The sequence below is a fragment of the Macrosteles quadrilineatus genome, unplaced genomic scaffold, assembly GCF_028750875.1.
Source record: "Macrosteles quadrilineatus isolate MER2022 unplaced genomic scaffold, UCM_ALF_1.0 Scaffold_3__2_contigs__length_128488019, whole genome shotgun sequence".
In the NCBI taxonomy this organism is placed as follows: Eukaryota; Metazoa; Arthropoda; class Insecta; order Hemiptera; family Cicadellidae; genus Macrosteles; species Macrosteles quadrilineatus.
Window position 1 is genome coordinate 123,458,442 of NW_026542596.1, and position 26,076 is coordinate 123,484,517.

General features: G+C 36.7%; 1 protein-coding gene across 1 annotated transcript in view; it reads right to left on the reverse strand.

Annotated features, from left to right (window-relative positions):
• LOC128990953 (transcription factor HIVEP3-like) overlaps positions 1–26,076 on the reverse strand; it is a 55,838-nt gene that overhangs the window by 1,771 nt on the left and 27,991 nt on the right. The window contains exons 2-14 of the mRNA XM_054413628.1: positions 20,688–20,744; positions 16,261–19,076; positions 15,291–15,602; positions 13,524–13,688; positions 9,405–9,498; positions 6,267–6,387; positions 5,587–5,722; positions 5,092–5,194; positions 4,505–4,731; positions 4,004–4,193; positions 3,035–3,413; positions 1,224–1,410; positions 363–611 (exon numbers count right to left, since the gene is read on the reverse strand). Coding sequence (XP_054269603.1) covers positions 363–611; positions 1,224–1,410; positions 3,035–3,413; positions 4,004–4,193; positions 4,505–4,731; positions 5,092–5,194; positions 5,587–5,722; positions 6,267–6,387; positions 9,405–9,498; positions 13,524–13,688; positions 15,291–15,602; positions 16,261–19,076; positions 20,688–20,744 — 5,036 coding nt within the window. The remainder of the gene's footprint in view (positions 1–362; positions 612–1,223; positions 1,411–3,034; positions 3,414–4,003; positions 4,194–4,504; positions 4,732–5,091; positions 5,195–5,586; positions 5,723–6,266; positions 6,388–9,404; positions 9,499–13,523; positions 13,689–15,290; positions 15,603–16,260; positions 19,077–20,687; positions 20,745–26,076) is intronic.

The following is a 26,076-nucleotide window of genomic DNA, read 5'->3' on the forward strand; positions in this document are numbered from 1 at the left end:
AAGTAGCTGCAAACCATGGACATGATTTTAACGTAGTGATCCAATTTTGTTGCAACTTGCAATACATAAAACCAGTTAAAGAAGGTCTACTACACCCTGAAATTGGCTAAATTTACCTTTTTTCCTTGGCATAATTAAAGAAAAAATTGACAATATGAAGTTGGTGATTCATCCCTTGTCAGAAAATAATCAGATAGGTAGCCTAGTGTTTAAGGTTTGTATTGTTTAGTGATTTATTAAACATCGTTCAACATTATTTTTATTGATTGTTTAAGTTTTTATCAATCATAAATGATTCGAAAAATTGTTGAAGATATTCAAGGAAATTTTTGTGACTGTTAGATAGGACCGACAAATCTTACCTGCAAACTCTCCAAGGAGTTGTCACAGTCGGTGGTGTCAATGTCGTTCATATTGACCCCAGACCGTTCCATTTCAGCGTACGTTCCAAACGGAAGTTTACCAAGACACTCGAGTTTCATGATATGCATCTTGGAACGTAAGTGCTTGGCAAGGTGTCCGTGGATGCGGAACGCAATCTTGCAATCATCACACTTGAATGGACGAGGGTTCGCAGTCGTGGCTGTTCCAAACGTCGAGTTCATGCTGACCTAAAATGTTGATAATATGATTATCTGGTTAAAATTGTAGTGATTATAACTTTAAAATTATTTAATTAGCTTGGACAAAGAATGATTTACGTAAATTGTACCTCCATGCTTTCAAGAATTGGAGAAGAAAAAACAAAGTATTGTTTGTTTCATCAAGCGCTAAATGACAGAATTGGTTGTGAACATTGGAATGAATTGAACAGATAAATCTAGATTAAACTTCAAATTTTGATACATTGCCTTACTATACTTTACTATACTTTGAAAAAATAATGTTTAACATACAGAAAATATTCATCATTGATTGATTGATTGATAAATACACTCTAAAAAAACAAATCTATTAATAGTGATAAAAGAGCTGAACCAGATTTGTCTGTCCGGAATTGTTTTTATTCACCAATGGCCTTAACAAATAAACTTCAAATATATTTAATTTTTTTACTGTAAACCGCTTGTTACCATGGACTAGTCTGTCTGGTGATGTAGGTCACATAGGTAAACTAGTGAAATGATAACAGCAGTGATAAGAAGTTGATGAAACCAACAAAGTCTGCCTTGTCAGCCCTAACCACTACTGAGCCGACATTCGGTAAATCCACATCAACTGACCTTGTTGAGGTGAGAGAGGCTTCGCTGATGTTTCTGCAGATGACCTTTAGTGCGGAAGCTGACCGCGCAGGCTTCACAACGGAACGGCCGCTCAAAGTAGTGGATGTTGACGTGAAGCCTCAGCTGGCTCGGCTTGGAGAACACCTTGTTACAAATATTACACATGCTGCGGCCGTCCTCCAGAATGCTAGAGCAAGAGTTTCTATTGAGTAAAATGTGTAATTAAAAGTATAACTGACATGACAGCTATGGGTGCATATCACTTGAGCAATCGCCTTTATACTGTAAAGTTGTGGTTCTCAGACTTTCTATTGCAACAATAACTGCAAGTTTTTAAATTAAGACGTGGACGTTATAACTCTGGAGCCCCATTCCCAGGACTTAACTGTCATTTTTAGCTATAAATTTACACAGCCTAAATATACATTTCACATACATTACATAAACAAAAGAAGAAAAACAGGAATGTTTTAACAGTTAATGTTTATTAAAGGAATTTTAAAGTAAAAATTGAGATCAAATCAAATTCAAATATATTTATTTGTGATAATACAACATCTTGGCCTCGCCAAGTTTACTAAACTTGTCGGCGAGGTCCAATTTGTAACATTCTGAAAGATGAATCATTGTCTTATTCTTACATTTTTTTTACAAATCTAAGTTCATATTCGTGAAAATGTTTCACACAAAAACGAGAACTGTTTTAAGATGTCTAATTTGACCGATGAATAGCAGGAAGCTATTGTTGCTTACGCGGCAGATCACATAGAATCTTAGAACACTGTATGTATTATTCATTTTTAATTGAGCTTTCGTAATTATTCTTGCATCCAGCCATATCACATCTATCTGGCATGCTGTAGTAACAAGTTCAATGGCATTACTAATTATTAAGGGTATTAGAAACGCGATTATGTACGTCTCCTCCATTCACTGTAATGGTAAGTCGACCGCACACCAAGACACGGATGTGACGTTGCCACTTTTCGCTCGCCGCAGCCTTGTATTAGAGGTGGCTGTGATAATGGCCATAAAAGTAAATTAATTTATAGCAAAAAAATAGTTTTTTATGATGGTCGTGACAAAATTTTGTGTTTCTCCATCAAAGATGCTCTATTAATAAAAAATCACCAAAGATATTGCGTTATCATGGACATTTTATGAAACTTCAAATGTCAATGAAATAAAAAAAAAATAAAAAAAAGTTTCAAAAAACTAAACAAAAAATTTTAAAAGTGCTTCTCCTGAAAACGTACGTTTTTAAATTTTCACTCCATAACTGGTAAACTTCATAAACAATATTACTGTTCTATGAATAAGTTAGGTAATGACTTTGGAGTTGAGTACATTAACCCTCCACAAATGACTTTGATTTTAAAACTTGAGAGATGAAGTTTTTATTTCTCTGGAAAAAGAAATTGTTGACAATGGAAATATATGTTCGTATTTATTTTAATTGATGGGTGTGAATATTAATTTAACTGTAAAATAATGCAAATAATAACAAAAAAAACAAGAGGTGACACCCAGAACTGAACTCAGGTAACCAAGCAGCGTGAGAGGTGAACCACGGTGGTGGGGCCTGTGAAACGCGACTACAACTAGGGGAGGGTTTTTGAGAGAGAAATGAGGTCAAGTTGGTTACTAAGATGCAAGCGAGGTACACAGTGACTGATGACCAGCAAAAACACATAACTAAAAAATACAAGCGCCCAGAGGAAAACGATGCAAATTCATCTTTCAAGGGCGAATTTGTTCATCTCAACAATGGATGAAATGGATAGTAACAAAGTGACTGATCGTTGACCCACCTGACGTAGCTGGGGGAAGGTCCACTAGAAGGAGGTAGGAACTCAGCCTGAGGTTTGTTGGAAGATGCTGATGTCACGGGAGACTCATTAGCAAGCGTCTTCCTTGCGTCAGATGTTGTTTGAGCCAGTATTCCCAGAGCGTTCTCCTTGGCCACGGATATGTTGTGGTTAGTGTGAGGGACCTCTATTGGCACAGGTTTGTGTTTGTATTGGTGTTGTTTCATCCGTGTATCCTGCACAGCTCTCTCAGTAAGGTAGGCTTGAAGCAATGTAGAGTCTTCACTGACTGCAGCTGTGGTTGTGGTTATGGGCAACCGCTCCATGGTGGAACACAGAGAAGCTAACAACATGGCCGCATCACACGCTCGCGTGTTCTTTTCTGCAAAACAATTTTAAAGTTTAGTCAGTTGAATGATTGAGAAACTTATACCAGGTTTCTTTTCAACATAAACTATTGACTTAAATCACTGAAACATCTTTTATAATAAAAAAAAAATCAGTGTCTAGCAATAAGTTTGGAAGCTGAAGGTTTTCATGCAAACACATTTCCTATCACAGTATAAAAGGGAAAAAATATTCCTTAGATAAGAGTTTGAATGTACCGGGTTTCTACAAGAGCGCTGTACAACTTTGTTTTGTAATAAAACATATAGGTACCATTACAATTGTGCATATTAACATATATATATATATAACAGTGCACAGCACAATAGGGTGCACACAATGCAACAACGTGATGATTAAATTCCTCCCATCAGATATCATTTTGTTGTAAACCTGAAAAAGAGCTTCCCATAGTTGTATTTAAATAGAGATAATTTTGTATGGTAGATGATATTTAACATTAATTAAAAAGTTACAGCCTTTAAAATGTTAGGCCTACTAATCTTTTGTGGTATTACTTCAGAATTTAACTCGATGTCAAATTGGCCAACATTCTGTTGAGAGCATTCCTATCTACCCACGCACCGGTGGGTTTGCTGCTAAGGTCGATCGGTGTGGACTGCTTGGACACTGTAGGCTCTGGTTCAGAGTCCCCTGAGTCTCTGCTTGAAGGGAAGTAGTACCTAGCAGCCACACCCTTCTCCCCTACATTGCCCGTGGGCTCCTCCACTGCTCCCTTGGCTTGGACCCTGGCCAGACCTGTATTCTGGGAGACCTAGAGACAGATCAAATGAACCCATTAACACCAACACTGTACTCATAAGCAGGAAAAAGTCCATGAAAAATGTTCCTTTCTTTTCTGAAATCACTGCTGTTTGATTAAGAATCTCAAAGGGTTGAGAAAATGTTTAATTTTTGATGTAATTATTATTGCAAGTTTAGGCTAATTAATTTATACAATGTCCATTTAATCGTGTGATTAATATAACTTTGTTTTGAGTTATTTCGGATTAAACAACCAGTAATGATGTTACAAAAAGTTTTAGAAGATTAAAAGTTCTATATCCAAAAGTCGCAGAGCCTCACCTTCTCCCTCTCTCGCTGGGCACTGATGGCAGTAAGTGTAGGTGTCTGTGGCTGGGTGGGCACCTGGGAATAGCTGTAGGGGTAAGTGCAGGGTCGTCCACTCACTGGGACTAGACCTGCGCTGACCTGCTGCCGCTGAGCTACTGACTGCAGTGTCTCACTGAGTGTGAGGAGCGAGCGAGCTGCTTCCCTCTCTACACACTCATCCCCCTCTCCTTCCCCCTCGTCTGGGAAGAGAAAAGTATATTGTTAATTGTACTACCATCATTAAATCTGTGATTGTTTTACGGTGTTCATAAAATATATCAGGCCAATATATATTTTCCACTATTTTCAACCTAGGTAAACATCGTTAAAAGCTGCCTCCAACACATTATTTAGGTTTATATTAGTTTAATTTGTTCTTTTGTTGTATTTTAATGATATTCCATGTTATAATTTTTTTCAGTAGTACCGGTATTATGTGGAATAAATCATTCATTCATTTATTCATTTGTCATTAGAGTAAGAACAACAGATAGATTTTAAGATATCATAAAACTTAAAAACTAATTTTGTATTTTTACAAAACTTTTCATCACGAATACCTTCATCATCCTCATTGTCATCATCTGTGTCATCTTCTTCTTCCTCCTCCTCTTCTTCTTCAGACTCCTCAGGGTTGCCACCTTGACTTTCCCGGAGAGCTTGCTGCAATACCAACATAAAAGCAGTTAAGAATAAATCATTCACAACACAAACAATTTTGAAATAAGCATAACATAATTTATTAAGGTTTGGAAATTGATTAGAAGTCATGAATAATATTGACATATTGTGACAAAAATGAGTGTTGCCCAATATTTTATATAGTCATTCATAACCGGTGAGTAAAAAGTCCTTCATGAACCCAACTTAAATAAGTGAAAAATATCCAATCACGGAGATTTGGTGTTTTCAACATAATTTGTATGGGATAAAAGCTAGTCTGAAGTAATTTTTGTATCTTTCCAGGATAGATCATAAGTCTAAAAATGACTTCTGCAGAAAAATGTTGCTAGATAAAGCTACATGAACAGAATTTCTACAAACGGTTGACCAACCTGTCTTGCCAGAGCAACCTCGTCCACGCATGAGTCGTCTACCGAGGTAGGAACTGGCGAAATACCAAGGTCCACACACTTCTTGTAGTGAGCTTTCGACTTCATGTGTTTCGTCAGGTTTCCTTTGGTTTTAAAACTGAAATGTTCATACTCCTTTATAATTGCTACATTGGTCATCTCTGTTTGATTAAATATATTTACCATTGACTATTGGATACTGAAGTTGTATTGATAGTCAAAGCTATTACCCTTACCTGTCTATGTACTTTCAATATCTAAATAGGGTACTAAATTTTAAAATTTTGTCTTCAAATTTCAAATATGCTTTAGCAGATTGCACCAGATAAGTAGTTATGCTGTAGTCTTCTTGGCAAAACCTAGATTCAGAACTAATGTACTGTCTTATTTTAGAGTTCTCAGGATCTAAATCATTTGTTGTTCAAAGTGTTTACTTGAATTGCTAGTTTGATGGGATGATTTTATCAGTATTTTAAATATAAGTAAGGCTATTAATGTAAAATTAACATAAAATAATACAGTAATCAATTGTTGCTTGTCAGTTTTAGTAAGGACATTATTTTCACAAATTTTACAGTCACATTTAATAACAATCCCAAAAATGTCAATAGATCTCAATATTATATTGAGTTAAGTGTAAATATTGGTAAAAATTGACCCACCTGAATTTGCAGTGGACGCAAGTGAATGGCCGGACGTCTGTGTGTGTCCTTATGTGCTTTTTGAGCATTGAGGGTTTCTTACACCTAATTCCACATTCTTCACACACATATCTTCCTCGTCCTGCAAATCATGCACTGGTCAAAAATCAATTTAAAACATTTTCATATGTTTGTAATAATTCGGTGATGATCAGAAATGGACTAGATATTAGGGATGAATTTACATTACGAACAGTAAGAACAGTGGCGTAACAAATTTTTACGGCCCCCCCTGCAAACTGTTTTTTTGGGCCCCCCCTCTCATGAGCTATTTTTAGACCACCGATACAACATAATCAAACACCCTCCCCCTCCCCCTAGTTATTTTTGGACCACCAATGCAATGATCAAACAGATTAATCATAAAAAGAGTGGTAAATAAATTATGAAAAAAAATATTAAATTAAAATATTATTTTAATTTAATAACAAACACAGTAAGTAGAGTTTTTTTTTTTTTTTTTTTTTTTTTTTTTTTTGTCCTAAGGACGCTAGGCACGAGCCTGGGATTGTTTTTCACATTACTTCAGGCTAGACCTAGGGGTTGCGGCATTATCACTTAGATAAATTCCATTGGTGACTTGGCGGGGATCGAACCCGGGACCTCAGGGACTGAAGTCCCGCGCTCTAACCACTACGCCAGCTCGCTCCCCACAGTAAGTAGAGTAGCAGTATATTGTATTTAAAAAAATACAATCAATATTAGGACAAAACTAAAATGTAAAATAATACAATATTAAAAGCCCAAGCCAACGTTCATGACTCCAGGCTCCAAAGTACCATAATGTTTGCAGACGACATAAGCAGTGTACGAAAATCACCGAGAAGTAAAATATTTCTCGGTGACAAAAGTAAGATTGCATAATAACTAGGATTGCTTTCAGAGCGGTGAAAGCCAGTTGAGCGGAGAAAACTTGTTTTAATATTAGTGTAACTAACTAAATAAAAAAAACAATATATGTACTAATGCTCTTTTTATTGATTAAAATTATAATAATTTACCTCTTGACTACAACTTGTGATTCAGATAGGCTACCTCTTGCAAAAGTAGATTAAATTATAACCAACGAGATTTTCTTGTTTATTAAAATCATAGGAATGGTTTAAAAACGTTTAAAAGAAAAGTATAGAAAGTTCAGAAATACCTTATGATTCTCTTGTTTACATCTTTCTTGTAAACAAAAAACTGTCATAGCTACTTTAGTCCCATAAGCCTAATGTTAAAAATTTGAAATTTTAAGTTCGTTTTAAATTGCATTAGCATTATCTAATTGAAATTTTTTTGTTTACAAACCATCTCATTATTAGTCTTAGTAGTCTTGTTAAGTTTGGCTGAAATGTGTTCAGCCATTATTGAGTGATGGTGTTATATTGTTTGCATTGAAGTTGATCCCAAAGAGCTTAACCAACTATTCCATTCCAAAAGATAAAAATTATATGGTGCAACACAAATAAACAACCCGATCACCTACCTATAACCTACACTTTACCTTCCTAATCTAACCTTACTTCAAAACACTTAATATAGTCACGAATACTCATAAACCCCGACCTACCTCCCCACATGCCTAAATTAGATCAGTGTTCAATCTGCGTTTTATAAATAAGTGTAATAACTTACTGTACCATCGATGCAATTCAGCATAATATAACCTATGAGGTATTATCGGATTAAATACAGATTTCGATGCGGTTCGATATATCGCTTATTAAATCCTGATTTCTAACATTGGCTGTTTCTAATCAGCTGGCAACACAAATAGGTTCCCAAGAAAGTAGTCACCGGTCTGTATCCCTCCGCTCCTTGTTTATGCTCCGCGCATTGAGAAAGTAGTTCCGTATATTTTCTCGATTTTCAGTGAATTCCGCACCTTAAAAAATGTTTTAACGGCATTTTCTTGTTTATTAAAATCATAGGAATGGTTTAAAAACGTTTAAAAGAAAAGTATAGAAAGTTCAGAAATACCTTATGATTCTCTTGTTTACATTTTTCTTGTAAACAAAAAAACTGTCATAGCTACTTTAGTCCCATAAGCCTAATGTTAAAAATTTGAAATTTTAAGTTCGTTTTAAATTGCATTAGCATTATCTAATTGAAATTTGTTTGTTTACAAACCATCTCATTATTAGTCTAAGTAGTCTTGTTAAGTTTGGCTGAAATGTATTCAGCCGTTATTGAGTGATGGTGTTATATTGTTTGCATTGAAGTTGATCCCAAAGAGCTTCGCTCGCTTCGCTCGCTCCGCTCAATCAAAGACCCACGTCTTAATTGCCACAATTAAGTCTATAGGGGGTTGGTTCGTTACCCTAGTTTGTTATCACTGAAGAGGCCTTACGAAATTAAATGATAACTGATAACAACATATTATTAATAATATAATTGTTATTACTTGTTCAATACAATTATTGAATGATTGATAATACATTTAAATAATAATGAACTCCAATTTTTCAGCCCCACTTGCCTCACGGCCTCTCTGCTCACCGTTTCCCGCTCACCGGTTCGCGGGCCCACGAGGCTCCCGGGCCCCCCCCCCCCCCCCGCGCATTGCAGGCCCTTCTGTTACGCCACTGAGTAAGAACAAATCAAACACTTGGGAAGATCATGAACAATCCTCTGGATTCAATAACTATATTTCTTGACTAATGATGGATCTGTGATGTTTGGTGCAAATCAAAAAACTCTAGGTATTCATTTGTTGACTATGACTATTACATATGCCCATTATTATTGATAATTAATTTAATAATTCCTAGCCAAACCACCAATTTCAAATACATTCAACTTTCAAAACTTTCAAATAAATTTCAACTTTCAGGTATTATTAAGCATTATTCAAGGATGGTTTGTGTGTAGCTTGGATTTTTAAAAGCTATCGTGGAAAAAGAATAAATAATAAGGGAGAAAGGAGCTAATGAATATGGGACATTGCGATTTAGCTGGTTTTGGAGTAGGTAAAATGGATAGATAAATGGAAATTACATAATTACTTCATTGTGTTACTATTTAATAAAAACTTTCATTAGAGCTGGAGGAAAATGTGCATGGAACCCTCAGCTGATTGAACAATGGTGTACAAGATGTTAAGTGTCAACTCACCTCTGCCTCGAACATAGATGTAATCCTCATTTGACTCAAAACCTCCAGCAAATATCTTCACTCTTTTTGGCACAGCTTCAGAGGATTCTTCTTTCTGGAAAATAATATCATTTGTGTCATCAAATTTTATCTCAACTACCTGGTTAAATTATATTTCCTTGTTTGATATTGACTTACTATCACAAAGTCATAAAGTATGACAACCTCAGGGCCGCGTTAAGGGTCAGTGGAGCCCTGGGCAAACCCAAAAGCAGTGCCCCCTTCTTTTCCTAGTGCAGGCAGGCGGTGGTTGAGGGGCACCCGGTGGGCGCCCCCAAACCTCTGGCACCCGGGCATATGCCCAGTCTGCCGGTTTATAAAAGTGGGCCTGGACAACCTACTTATTACTGACTTACTTTACTAAGGAAAAAAGTATGACAGGATTGTTACTGACTATGACCAGCTGGTTTTTATTCGAATCGTTCTGTAATATGCATTGTTAATGTTGTTCTATTCACTCACCATCTAATTATCTATACTGTATCTATATATATAAAATCCAATGCATGTTTGTTTGTCCTTTATGGACTCCGAAACCGCTCGACAGATTGTAATGAAACTTTTAGGTATTATTAAGCATTATTCAAGGATGGTTTGTGTGAAGTTTGGTGCAGATCCGTCAAAAGGGCTCCGCCCCAGTGGCTCTGGAATTTTCCATGTTAACCTTATGAGTACTCATATTTAAATGTAATTAAAGAATCTTAACAGCTGGTTCAACTAATCAATTTGATTCTGTGATGCTCAATAGTATTAAAAAGTTAATAGGTTTACCAACAGGGTGCAGCACTATTATTTTTTTTCAATTTATGACAACAGCTAATTTGCAACCAAAAGGTGAGTGAGCGTAGCGAACGAACTTCAACCTAGAGGCGAGTTAGCGTAGCGAACGAGCTAAGCTGTAGGCAAGTGAGCGCAGCGAACGAGCTCCAACCTAAAAGTGAGTGAGCGTAGCGAACGAACCTAAACCAGGACGTGATTGAGCCATGCGAACGAGCTCATCTTAAAAATGAACGAGCTTTTTACATATAACCACATTAGGACAGGACGACGTCTGTCGGGTCAGCTAGTACTTAATACAATAAGGGTTTTCTCTCTTAAATCCCTTTTTCAACCGTTCACTTAACTGATTTTTTATGATTGAAGTGTCATTTTAAAGCTTATCTAGCTGTGTGAAAAATTCTAACTAATTTCTTATAGCACTTCGCCTCTTAGCGTTTGATTAATTTATAAAGTTTGCTTAAAACCAAATATCCAGTGAAGCTGACCAACTTTCTTTATAAAGGGTTTAAATGTGAATTGTAATTTAACAGCTGATCCTTCAGTTGAATGTTTGACCACTGTTTTTGTAAACAAGTGACAGAACATTTTATGAAAAAAAATGTTGTTTCTTTTTTTACAAGTGTACAACCTGCTTAAGGTAGGTAAATCACTCTTTATGGTGTAGAACTTAAATTTTAAAAAAAGATTCATTGTGAATCAGTTGTTTTATTCACCTTATAAGTTATAACTGTCCTAAACAAACATAACTTTGAAAGGTAAGAGCTTGAAGGTATTACTTTGTTCATTTTGCCTCGGAAACAAGTTTTGGACCCTAACTGCGCAATTTGCTCACAGGTACCCTTTTCTATTTTATTTGTCTTTCTGTTTCATTAATCCTGCTGGGTAGGTTACATAATTCCAGGAGGGTTCATTGTTTGTAGCTTTATAGTAAATTTAAAAATAATAGTATAATTAATCGTATTTGCTCCAGTAGTGTTTGAAGTAATTATTTAACTCTACAGATGTATGTTGAAGGTGAAATCCAGTGATTTTAGGAGTACAAGATTATATGGGGGGGGGGGGAGGAATATGGAGCTGTTGTGAAGTTTCACAATTTTAAAGTTCCTACTTGCTTTTGTTTCTATGAATTGTTATCCATTTTGAGATTAAGTCTGCAATTACTGGCATGGATCATTTCCTGACAGTGTTAGGGGATGTTTTATTACCAACTCATATTGTGATATCAAAATTTTATCTAGCCAATAACACATAGCTGTGACTATCATAATATCTCGATAAATTAAGTATTCTATCCTCTTTGTTGTTTTGTAATATTAAGAGTTTTTAAACAATTGATTGGCTTGGGGTTTCTGTCTTGTTTTTATTGAGTGTACTTGCAATTTATTTGCTAGATTGGAACACTCTCCAGTTTATATAAATATTTTATTTCTTTTTAAAATCCTATTCCCCAATTTACTTACATTTTGATAGGTACTATATAACTTATAGTAGTAGTGTATTTACTATGTAAATGCATTACATAAAAAAATGTGTGAAACCATTAATTTGTGAAGCCATTGTATTATAAATTGATGGCTAAAATGTCTTCTGCCTCCATTCAAGCATGACCACTATCACAAAGTCCTGTCTGGCTAAAGTTTGTGAATGTGTACTTCTAGCAAAACATTTTTATATGTCTGCACTCAGAAGATTGGATTCCGTTGTGTGGTTTTTGTCTGCTGTGGAGAACATCCTTCTGTTTAATAGCACGAAATATGTGAATGGGGACCTCCGACAGTTAGGGACTGGTATACACTTGGAGACAAAGCCCTTTTTCCCCCAATTAGCACAATTAACTGTATCGGTTTGGAACACATCTTGGCAATGTAAAGTATATCCTCTACGTTTCCAGAAAAGACTTCTGATTGCCCACCAGAAAACAAGTATTGGCAATGCAAGCACATTTATAATCCCCTACGGCAAAACAGGAACACTCCCAGAGATCCCCTCCCAGAAGAGAGGGAAACACCTGGTTTGGCATGAAGATAAAACGAGTGGGGTTTGTATGGCCCATAAAAGATAGAATATTACAAGCTGAGACTGTACAAAGTAAGAGATAGTCTCAGCTCTTAAGAACTGCGAGTTGAAGGATCTCACAGTTTAGCTAGGTAATCCAAGTTTTCCTGCTCCCTTAAGCAAGGGGTCCGTGCTCCCTATAATAGTCAAAAACCAACTACCTCTATAACACTTATGATGTATCAAACGTTTAAAAACTTAATATGATTTTATATTCATTTGAATAAGGTTGCCAGTTTGATCCTGAGTAATTACAGACACGTTTTTAATGGTTTGAAACTTGAAGCAGCTGTTCTTGGTCATTGGACTTGAAATAAAATGGTCCTGGCTAATAAATCAGCTGATCTTAGTCAGTAACAAAGCCATTCAACACTCATCCTACAGCCATCCTTGCCTTACACACCATAGTGTGGTGTCCTACCTACGAAATATTATCTTCTATTTAACTTAAGCCTGCTAACAATATTTTGTCAAACAGTAAAGAATAGGGCCTATATATACAAAGTAGTTGTTAAGTAGATAAGTAGAGATTGTTTACAAACCAAGAGAGGTAAGAAAAACAACTTATCAACACTATTGTTTTAATCTAATAATTGTTTCTATACAAAACACTTAATTCTTTAAATAATAATATTTTAATATCAAAAAATAGGAACTTTGAGGTGCTGGATTGATTCTTATACTAGAGGTGCTAAATTATTAAATCTAAACTAAATTACAAGGTCTAACTAAGTTAATATATTTTATGCTATGTTTGAAGTAAAGCTGACTAACACATTTCCTGTTTTTATAGAAATTTGTGTTCTTCTTTTACACACTCTACTAATTAGGCTACATATTTCTATTTTTTTATATTGGCTATTTCTATTATGGTACATATTATAATTTCTGATTTTTTCAACACTGTCATCAAGTATTGTAGAAACTACATAAACCCATGAGTTATTTTTTATAATATGATTGAAGATTTGCAAGATGATTTTATCATCAACATTTATATTAATATCCTCATTATCCATTTCCCTATCAAACGTGTATTGACGTTCTCTTGTAGGGATGAATACTCTAAGACAACTACTATTCAAAACTATTTATACTTCAATCCAACAGACAACTTTAAAAAGTGAACGAATACAATTTTCAGTTTACTAGAGATTTTAGTCAAATTTGTTTTGAATCTGACATATTTTAATTTGTTTTCAGCCACTGGGTTATTCAATCGTAACAATGGACTGGTCAGCTTACATCAGTTGGTTGTTGACTAGCCAGCCAGTAGCTGGAGTGAGTGACCACTTCGCCGGGCTGTGACTGCGCCAGGGTGTAGGTCGCAGGTCGGTGCCGAGAGTCATACAGCGCCATCACACCACCAGGGTCCAGTCCGAAGGGGTTAGGATCAGCATCTGAACACACCTACCAAGCAAATGGTGATGTGAGATTTATTTTGTTTTACAAGATGTTGGGAATTATGATTAGTTGGTCATGAAAAAAACAAATTTATACATTCTAGAAACATTCTGAACTCTGGATACTGAAGTAGACATCCCATCTAATAGCGACCAGCTGTGGCCAATTTTTTTACTAAAAAAGAAAATAGTTGAAGAACATATTTTCACCCTTAGTGTTTGTTACTGAGATAGGTGTGAAATAAAATATGTTTACCTCATTAAAAAAAAGCTTATTTGACAGAAACCAGTAGGTATTTACATCATCACACTCTGACGGTGATCCAATTCAACTATGTATTTTTTATTTTAAAACTGGCGACAACTTCAACATGAGGATGGAATGTCTATCCATAATCAAAGGTTCTGCTGAAATTATTTTGGATATTATTTTTGATTAATAAGACAATGTTACCAGTGAAAATAATCCTTAAGATATCAAATATTACAGATTTTAAGACCAACCAACTAAGTATAAGACTTTTGTATTATTTTTCATGTATTAATATTTTGTGCAACAACTATAAAACCTATACTAAATAGTTTAATAGAAATAGTATTTAAGAAATACTAGTGTTTCTGTTGCTCGAATTTGATTAATTGCTAAGTATTAAAGGTGTTATTTTAAAACAAATAACAGTCATAATTTCTTATGACTTTAAAAGATTTGACTCAAAGATGATGGAAATACTCAAGATGTGCATAACAGATCGATATAATCAACATTTCTTGTAAATATCTCATTATTTTTTTAAAGCTGATCTTGTTTTTTTAGTGTTTTCTACAAATAGCCTTACTTATAGCCACATTAGGTTGTCCATAATAACAATTATAAAAAAAAAACATTTCTATTTCTTCTCCTTGTTGGTGTTCTATGACTTTTCTATGTTTCCATAGTTTGCAAATCGGTTCTTTCAATGATTACTAAGAAATGCAGCACAGTGTTAATTCAGTTTTCTTTTTAGTATATCAAAATTATCCAGGCTCTGTCGCTTTTTCCCATTGTAATATTTACGCCAACCCTAATTCAAATAGTAAATATTTCATTTCAACCAAGTCAGTAAATGTTTGTAGCAAACTGTCAAATTAGCATACTTATTGACTGTTTACAAATTAACATATGTTCTTCTTCTTACTTTTAATTTCTGACAACAGCTGGAGTTTCATTACAATGTTTGTTTCCCATCTTAATCTTATGGAGAAATACAAAACTTTAAAGTGCCCCAGGGCCTCACTCTAATTATTCCCCTGAAAAAAAAGTTTCCTGCACAACTTCACGTTACGCTCTTTCCAATGACACCAAAAACATGTCAATCGGTTCAGTAGTTTTGGAGGAGTAATTGTCACAAAAAACCTGCTTGCGTATTCAATAAGTACTATAGATTTTAATGATACTAGTAATCTTAGAAGTGATATAAATACAAAATAGATACAATTTTAAAAAGGAGGAGGTAAATGTCCTCGCCGTCCTCGGTATTGGTTTTTCCAGTGACATGTCTAACTACTCAACAACTCTTCAAAAAACTACAATATTTCCTAGACTTTTCCACAAAAACAAAGCAAAACTCACCTTCCAGTTAGAGTACATAGAGACTTTGTTATGTTCCGGAGTCAGAGGGACGTAGATGGGCTGTGGCTTGTTGAGGGTACAGAAGAACATCCGTGTGGAACATTTGAGGCCCAGGTAGGTGTACGCGTGGCCGTTGAGGTACAACTGTCCGTACGACTTCCTCGGCCGAGGCGTCTCCGGACTAACCAGTGACAACACTGGCGTACCCAGGGGATGTCGCTTTGGTACAAATGTCCCGGGTTTAAGTGGCAATGAGGTCGGCCGCAGGAACTTCTTCTCTGGACTAGAATCATTTTCATCCTCTGGCTGAGACTGGAAACAAGTTTGACTTATTAGCGTTAATTTTAGAACACTATTATTTGTGTTCTGTTAGAAATTATGAGAGTTTGTAAATTTTGTTAAAATTTGAACAGTACATATTGTGTTGTCTATTGGACTCAATAACAAAAAGAAATGGATTTAGTTTACCATACTTTAAAATACAGGATTATTCATAAAGAAGAATGGTGTAAACCTATGGTTTGGTGCAAAACGGACGTACTAACCATTTAGTTTTGCACTATTCTTTTTGAATGACCCTGTATATACAAAGACTTATTCTGTATAGCCTATGTTTGAATCTTAAAAGTGGGATGATTACTGGAATGAACAGTTATAAAAATTAAAACAGACAATTCATTTTGAGAGGTCCTAAGATAACACTGGCAACATTATCAGCACAATATATATTTTTTTAACCCCATTAGAATTGTTTTTTATAAAGGAATGTTCCAAACCCAGGTCTCAATTCACCTGGAATAGGCCTGTTGAACCTGTAGTCTAAAAAGTCATCATTGAGATTAAGGGGTGTATTATTAGAGGGATCAAAATCCTGTGTTTATGCTGATCAAAGTATGCATTGTTTACTTTAATATACCAATTACTTAAATTATCATTCTTTAAACAAAAAAGATATTAAAATGATGATTACCATTTGAGGGCGTTTGGGTGCACTGGAACCAGATGAATGATTTTCATCAAGTGATCTCTTACGGAAGTTGGTAGCAGTGCTTTGGTCAACTGGACTGTCCATGGTCTCATTGTTCACTTGAATCTTAGGAATATTCAACAATGATGGTTTAGTCACCCCTTGAGCTTTTTCAGTTTTTGGGTTTTTTGAAAACTGTTCCTGTTGGCTACTGGATTTTGATTCTAACATTCTGGGGTATTTTTTATCTGATTCTAATTTAGGTGAGTAAACTGGCATATTAGGATTTGGCAAGAGACTGTGAGGTCCCGGCATTCCTGGAACATAAGGGATTTCTTTTCCTCCATGCAATATTGTGACGATCCCACTAGAATATTGGCTTGGAATTCCAACACCAGGAGAGCTGGGCGGAAGAAGGTTGGCTGTAGGGAGGGTGAGAGGGTTGTAGGCAGTTATGTTGGTCAGAGGATTGATAACAGCTGACTCCGGCAGGATGGAGGTGAAGGGGATGTACGGGAGTTGAACAGGAGGAGTTATGCCTTTGGGGATAGCCGGTATCACCAGCTTGTTCTGTTCTTGGAACCCTTGCACTTGGGCAGCAGAAGAGGAGATGACACTTCTAGAGGTAGGAGCTTGACGAGGAGACAGCTGTTCTTCTTGGGGTACTTGCACAATCGACCCACCAGAATGCAGTCCTTGCTTGGCAATTGTCACCACCACGTTGTTATCCGGATCGTTTTCCTCTTTTATAAAATTTTTCCCTAGGTGAGATGATATTTGTAATGGGATATCTGATGGCTTGGAGGGACCTCTATTTGTCGGTTCAATTCTTATGGTTTTTGCTTCGCCTCCTGGACTGTCTAATATCTTCACTTCTCCACCAAACATTTGTAAATTTGAACGCATCGGGCACTTGGAAAGCTCTTCCAATGATCTCAGAGTGGTGGCTGATATGACCCTGGTTTCTGGAGTGCCGGGTTCAAATCTTCTTTTCTTCAGCAGTGTAGGGCTTGTTTCAGAAGACAGGGGACTCTTCGTGCGATAGCTGTCGACCAGAGGTGTGCTACCCAGTAAAGGTCCTGGGGATGGTTGAGACGGCGTGATCAGCATTGGTCCGTCTTTGTTTTTTCTGTAAGATGGAGAGTTCATGCCATGAGAGTCTCTATGAGGAGACGGGCTATTGTGAGACAATCTGGATGATGCTTCGTTACCTTTACAATGATATAGTTGATGCATTTCTAGGTGCTCGGCACTACGATAAGCGATGGGATCCTTGCATAAATGGCACAAAAATTGACTAGAAGGTGAATAAGCTCTTTCATCAGAGACAGGTGGAGTAAGTGACAAGGAAGGTTTTACATCTACTACTGAAGTTCCTAAAGGTTGACCGACAGAAGAACTGATTGTAGCACCACTCGCCCTCGCCTTTAAGAGTAAGTCTTTTATAATAGAACCCTCAGGATTTTGGGGATTCCCAATAAATTCTTTTTTTATATCTAAATGATTTAACAACATAGCATCTGCCGCTTCAGCTAGACTCGAAGTTAATCTTAGGTAGTCTTTTGAAGAATGATTATTCAATTTGAGCGGAGTGGCAATAATTTTTTCTCTAAGAGGTTTAGTTGATTTTTCAGATATATCTTCGGAAAAACTCCTCTTGCGGTTATTCTGATCTTGAGCTCTTTGGTGGGAAGCGCTCTCTTTGTTGGTTGTTGTTAGATTCAACGGTTGAGCATCACAGATATCAGCTGTTGGAACATTAGAATACTTCAAAGGTGAGATCGCTGACTGGGGTCTGAGCAAAGCTAAAGCTAATTTTGAGTGTTTCGTCGTAGTTTTATCACCACAAACGTCTTCTGTACTTTCAACGACTACATGCCTCATGGCCTTCTTCATGTTAGTATCACAAGGAGTGAGTGACAAAGGAATTGGGCTCATAACAGAATTGCTATCGTTACTATTTGATCTCTGTAGATACTTTTTTGTCCAAAAGGGATCATTGGTTTCTACAATGGCTTGATTTTCACTTATAAGTTTACTGATATGACGATGAAGAAATTCTGGACTAGGAGACGAACCACTTGTGAAAGGAGAAGGAGTGGAAGCGGGTACCACAGTGTTTGGGGTGGGGATCTTTAAATGCAGACGAGGAGGGGATCCTGTATTTTCTTTCTTCTCATCAAATTTCTCCAGGTCGTTTGGCGACTTCAACGGCCTCTCCATAAACCTATATTTCGGTTTATAAATAGATTTGGGCACTTCTTCCTTACTTTCCGGATCAGTGTCCACTCTAGAATTTACTGATGCCGCATTTGAAATATTTGAACTATCGTCTTCCTCCGAGGTGATCCCGTCTTCCCCGTCACACATGACCGGCACCTTCTCTCCGCTCTCCTCTAACTTACAAGCGTGCGCTCTTGAGCGGCAGTGTTTGTACAAGTTACTCTTAGTTTTAAAAGCGAAACCGCAAGGCAAACAGGGATAAGGTCGTTCGTTGGTATGAGCTCGGATATGTTTCTGAAGGACACTGGGCTTGGCGCAGGCCAGCTTGCAGTAGGAGCAGACGTAGCGGCCAGCGGGTGGAGACGGGACTTTCTCACTGTCACTGGACGTCACCTCTGGCACTCTCTTGGCACGACTCCCGTTGAGCAGATTGTTAGACTCCTCAGGCAGCAGAGTACTTGCCATCTTCTTGAACTTCTTATGCAAGTACTTGCTGTGCAGCGCATCGCTGATGATGGAAGGTGGCTCTGACTTGATTGGTACTGTGTTCACCGTCATCTGGATTGCCTCTTCTTTCACAGAAATAGGGGGAATATCTGCACAAAAACAGAGAAATAACAAATTGTAAAAAGGAAAAGCATAAAATGAAAATGGTTTTAATATTTGTTTTCATAGGCTTTTAACTTTTTTTAAATATTAAAATGCTGCATGACCATTGGTTATTACAAGTTCTGTTGATACAACTAAAAATGTATGCATTTGAAATACTTCGGTGTACCGGTATACTTTAATAAAATTTCAAGGGAAAAATAAACATAGAAACTAAAGTAGTGTTTGTGTTTTTGTGAAAATGAGGTTCTAAATAAATTTATTTAATATGCCACATGCAAAGTTTGTTCTCGATACGGCTTTTTTGTTTTAAGACTTACCCCCACACATCATCAAAACTACACTATATCCAAACACGCATCTAGGTGTTCAGTTTTGAAAATTGGCTTTAGATTTTTGATTCAAGCCATAGAACTCGATATTTAAAGGTATTTTTTTTGTTTTTTTTTTTACATTCTGATTTTAAATTTGGAAAATCCAGCTGTTTGATATGCTTTTCTAATTAAATCAAATCTATGGTTTTCTTCAATATAAAGTGCAACCGGGTATTTTAACGTAAATTGATGAGTGAGGAATGTGAAGTGAAGTAGAATTTGTTTGTTTTTGAAAATAGAGTATCAATAATTTCCAAAGCCTGCCCCTCCATTGAAAAAGCTTATAGGGCTTCATGCCCCAAAGACGTTTATGAGAGATAATGACAAACAGTATAAAAAACACTTGGGTAAAATTCACCAGATTCACTTTATTACAGACACTATTTTGTTAGCTGTTTATTGATTACTTGATAAATGGAATAGATCCACAATGACGATCTTTTTTTGTGTGGAATCCCACAGGTTCTCTTGGTCATTTTTATAAGCCGATACCTACAATTTCAACTGTTCTACTTGATGTAAATAAACTTAATAGGCAATTACCTTAAAATACTGTGATGGATTATTCCATGAAGTTAAAAAATATCATTTCCTTAAACAAGATTAGGCTGAGAGTAATCAGGGGTAGCTTGGCAATGGAAATTTAACTGATGATTTTTTCTAATAACATTTTATAGGTAATATTTCCAAAATTTTCAGCAACGCATGATGAGATCCATGATGTAGTAAAAACAGTTTATTTTTACCATTTACAGCACTAACATGTTAATCAGTTCTTAATAGTAGAGTAATGGCTACAAATTTTAAATTGTTCCTGATTTTTTTTTACCCTTAGAACTAGTATATCTAACTAGTATTAACTAGTTGTTATCTGTTGATACTACTTTAAAAAACTATTATTATTCTCAAATTGAACATTTATGATTTTTGAATTTAAAATTCCTTTCAAAAATACTTAAAAAATATCTCTCGATACCTATATAAAATTGAATTTTACAAAAATTTAAATATCCATAATAACACTTTTGTTTACAAAATAGTTCTATGATTTAGTAAAAAATCATCGTACAAACTCATCGTATATACTCTTTACAAACTTGAAGCAAACATATTTCTGGGATGTACATAGGCCTACTACTCATTCTTATATAAATAGAAAATTGTTAGACACACTGAGTAAAAAAATACTGTAATTTCTGTTATGAATTCCAAAATAAGACTCACCATTATACAACTTGTTTTTGAGCGGAGCGGATCTAGATATGGCTTCTGGTTTCACACCTGAACAGAAAATATTAACGTTACTAAGACAGCCGCTTCAGTTACAGAGCTACTCATAGACTAACAGCTGTATGGTAGAACGGGGACTGATAACACTGATAAGGTAGGAGGAGGGGGGAGGGGCTGCGTCACTGATACGTACGTCTGTCTTGTACAAACATCTAGTAGATGCGCAACTCTGCTTGGATTGTTTGACGCCTACTTAGGTATACGACATGATTGGAGAAGCTGATAACAAAACGTGCAGAAGCAAATACGGTATAGCCTGTGTTGAAGGCTGTAACTTTTGTTCCGCGGTTGAAGGCTAATTTCTTCACATCACTTTTGTTCCGGAGGTCAGCAGGTAGACTTCGGAACCGGCTGAAATATCTGTTCTTCCGCGAGAGAGAGAGGGATGTACTTTCCCTCCCCCAAATCCTATTTTTCGCCCTCCTCCTAACTCTTTCTTTCGTGTGGGCTTCAAAACTCGTTGAATTATAATTTTCTACTTAACAAAAATATCAATAATTTAACATAACCTAACTTAACCGAACCTAACCTATGAAAGAAAGAATTAGGAGGAGAGCGAAAGAGAGGATTTGGGGAGGGAGAGCGCAGTCTCCTCTCTCGCGGAACAATAGAGATGTCCGCGGAACAACAGCGATGCAGCCGGCCCCGAAATATAGCTGACCCCCGGAACAAAAGTGATATGAAGAAATTAGCCTTCAACCGCGGAACAAAAGCGACACACGCGTGTTGAAACATCATAACCTATCAGTTCAACCACTGACCTTTCGAGGAAATATAGGATCTTGAGTTGTACGATTTTACAATCAAGGTAGCTGATTCGTCTCCGAGGCAGGACCCAGATGACAGTTTGTCATTAGGCTATTAATGATACTATCTACCACGTTGAGTAGTAATAATACCAGGGTTTGGACCGTTGCCTTACAAAAAACGTAAAAATGCCAAAAGCGTAGAAAATACACGAAAAATGTATTAGATTTCTGCAGCAATCTGTCGAATTTCAATATGTAAACCAAAATAACATAATTGAACACTCATGCGCGGAATGCACTTCTCGCAAGAAAATACATTCTGAATTATTGAAATATACATTGCGTAGTGCAGGTTTTCTTCTGTAGTTGTGGGTAAATAAACTTAACCCAAAGGAAGAGCATCAAATTGCAATTTTACTTAACAATTAATAACAATAATTAATTGATGATGATATGCAGCTTACGCCTTATCTCGCAAACTCAACTTGAACACGTTGATTCATCGCAACAGTATGAGTATGATTGAAACTTCTCACATTTTATGCTCATCAAGCGATTTTTTTGTATTGTAAAATGTTATTTTAACAAACAGTTTAGTATCCACAATGATCATGATCATGATTTTCTGCAACTTGTACTGTGTCAGTCGTCTGGAGGAGAATGCCGCCGACACAAATCTAGTGTGGAGTGTAGAGACGTTGTTTTTGTTTGTACAGTGAGTGCATTGCAGACATTGACATGACCCACACTTTCAGGCTATTTCAAGACTAATCGGTCGTTGCTGGAGAGGAAACAAGGCTTCAACCGAGTGAGTAAAAACTGTAAATATGTTGTGTTTTGGAATGCAGTCTTATAATTATAATTGAGCGAATATCAAATTATGTGAGGGGAGCACTTTTGATATTTTAAATTTTATTTTTAGACTAAATTCACGGTTTATAAATTAAACTGTTCCTACATAAAGTGCACAAGTGTTACTTTAAAATGATTGTGTTTGAAATCAATATTTGCGACATAAGTCACAGGCCCTGCATTTCATTAAAAATGTAGTCTTTGCGATTTTATTTCTCCGCCAGTGAGAACTACAGTAGCGTATTTCTGGTGAGCTGTATAGTAATTAAGATGGTCAGTAGAATATACATTTTTCCAAGTGACGAGTGACATATAGCTGATTCATGTCAAATAAAATTATCAAAACAAGTGTAACAACACACCGTAGTTAAGTTATAGATGAATTACCAATGTGAAGTTTCTCACTGAAATTGTTGTCCAATTCTTGTAGGGTTTTAGATTATTCATCATGTTTACACATTACTGTACCTCATGCATGTTTGTTGCGATGGAACGGTTGTGTAAAATTCGCGAGAGGGCGAAGTGATGTGGAGCCACTGCCACAATGAGATAATAGGCTCACTTCAACACGCTTCCGTCCCCCTCCTGCTACGTCACTGTGTGGTGAAATTCTTACAACTTAGGGTTTCATACTTCTAAATGAAAAATTGTCTTAAATTAACGCATCAACCACCTTTACATAGATAAAAATAATATAGCCTTCAACGCAATCAAGTTGGCAGTATTGACTCTGCATGACACTGTAGTCACACTGTAGTCATGTTTGGTGAATAATTCTATGGTAGGTTACACCAGAGGTAAGGCGGGGACACACTTGTCATACTCATACACCCTTCCGATCCGACTCCGATCATACTGCGGTACGACTGTCGGAGAGGGGAATGGTACATAACATTGAACGCGGTTGTTCACACCTCTCCGACACGCGTCATGTCATACTCCGATCCTACTCCGATTTTGGTTCCGATCACGCACCGACACTGCAGTCTATTCGTTTGTCGGATGCAGGATGGGTTGTTTCTTAAAAATCACCTTTATTCTTAAGATTTAAGAATAATGGTTTAAGATAAATATATGCCGATGCTTGATGTGAAATCTGTGCGTGCATACCTTCAATTTGAGACCTCGATCATGAAAATCGGACGGGTAGAAGAGCCAAACGAACTCGAGAAAGAAAACCCAATGTGCTTAAAATATAAGATGGACACTTAAGTAAACCACCTAACTTTCTTTCCATACAGAATGAACCCAAATTCTTCGTTTTCCACTGCCCTTCAGAGATGTCTGACTTTCTTCCTCTTCATCTAGACAAACCGCCATCATGGCTGAATCCCGAAGTCCAAAGTTTTTGAACATGTTTACCACCTTCTGCTGCACGTAGTTTACAAATCAGACAGGCAAGTGTTGATCGACCGGTGGAGGAAATCGGGCATGGGTCGGAAGCGTGTATGACATGTGTGTTCACCCTCTCCGATCCCGCACCGATCCTTCTGGAATCCCGCAAATCGGATCGTAGTAGGATCGGAAGAGTGTATGACAAGTGTGTCCCCGCCTGTAGGGTGTATAGTGGAATTCTCTCAACTTACTATTGGGTTTCTACCACACAAACTATAAGAGCAAGGCTCCAAGTTAAAATAATTCGCGAGCAACGACACGCCACTCCGCTTTGCATTCCTCGCCACGCTCGGCAGCGCGACACGGCAGGCAGCGACTGTCTACATGCAGCCTTCTGGTTCTCAGCATACTGATTACATTCCACAATCATCATAACAGGAGCACCTGCATTGTGTGTGTAAAATATGCAAGTAAATGGAACTAGACTCGTTATACTTTTACAAAAGAATACATTTGTTGCCTTCGACAAGAAATTTAGATTAATTTGGTTTGGATTTACCTGTTTACACGTACGTAATTGCGTATACTCTGTAAGAATGTTTACTTCTATAATACACAGAACGTTAACTCTAAACATGATGAGCATTAAAATAATGCAATAGCAGATTCCTTGTGCTTGTTTGCTATTCTAAAATTTAAAGATATGGGGTAAGCTGGTCCAGGACTAGGACGGAAGGCTTCGGCTTCCGAGGTCCCGGGTTCAGATCCCGCCAAACAATGGTTTTTAGTAATTGTAATGCCGCTACCCTCTAAGCCTGAAGAAAAGGCTCCGTACAAGAGCGTAGAATGCAAAGGAAGGACCTACAACACATTTTAAAGTTAACCAATGTATATTGGATATGGTATAAGTTTAGCCAAAATTCAATGAACAAGCATCAGGTATTTGTTTCGCAAGGCCCGGTAGGCGCCTGGTCTGGTCTAGTGTTGACTCATACCAAGGCTCGCCGTAGTCTTTACTTTCACTGTCACCTGCCTACAAATACGACTAGTCTAGGGAAAAGGTCTGCATAGTCACCACTGAGTTACAATTTCATGCATGTAAAATATGCAAATAACTAGACTTTGAACCCACAATTTTATCGTGCACCTGACTTCAACGCAATGATTTCCAGTGTACAATGAAAATGAAGGTGAACTAAATTAGTAAGGTTAGGTTGGGTTTAAAAATAAATAAATATCGTATGAAAATGTTTTACGTGGTCTGGAGAGACATGTACTTACAACGAGCTCCAAAAGATTAAATTGCAACAATCTTACATTCTGTTATACGTCAGTTTTCCCCCTCGCGAAAACCCCCTACAGTACATACATGTAGCCCATATGCATCAACTACTGTATTTCTAATTTACATCACTTTTAGTTACCTAGTACAAAGGGATTATTTAAAAAGTGGTGGACCTGTACTTAGTTATAATGAATTAGCATAATATGACAATTATGTAATAAAATAAGACTAATGAACGACGCACAGCTACATCCCGCAAGCTTTACCATACATGATAGTTAATTAACAATACTTTAACATTAGAAATAGACACCGTCAAGTCTATCAGTCACTTCTAGGAAGTCATCGAGTCGTGGAAGACGAGTCTCAACTAACTGCTAGAAAGTCACGTGTTCATAATCATTAATGTCCTCTAGATAAACAACAGCGGCGCGGCGCGGCGGAGGAGTGAGTCATCAGCTGTTTTGTGTTGATCAGCTGTTTGGCAGACACACCGAGGTGGAAACTGACCTATCAACGGCCAACATCAGCGCTTTCGTGGTCTTTGGTAACCTGAAAATAGGCTGATGGGAAACACGTCGCAATTCTACTTGATGTTATACTGACTCGAGTTTTTTTTTCCCCTATACCTAATAGATTCGGTTGTCAGGTAGTTTTTATTAACACTAATATCGGTTTTTATTGAGTTAGCCTATAAGATATTTTACTAACAATTCCCACATAAATTGTTATGTTGCAATAAATTCTGTAAGCTTTTTTGCATTCTTGGTCATCCAGCTAAAAATGAGTTTTCAAATATGTTTGTGATGCAGATTGCCTTGACAGATTTACTTGTGTGGGGATGATATGCACTCTCCTAAAAGATTGTACAAGTAGACGTTACACTTTACCTAGAGTATGTTCATGGTAATTGCTAACATGACAACTTATATATGCTATGGCTACTGACTATGCCTAGTAGAGCAAGCCCCCAACCTCCAGCTGTAATTGAAATCTTTGTCTACAAAATGGTGTAGACAAGTTTTATTGACATAAATTGGGAGTACGAGAAATTAAAACATTACGATCAGAACTATATTTTGATTAGAAATATTTGGACTAC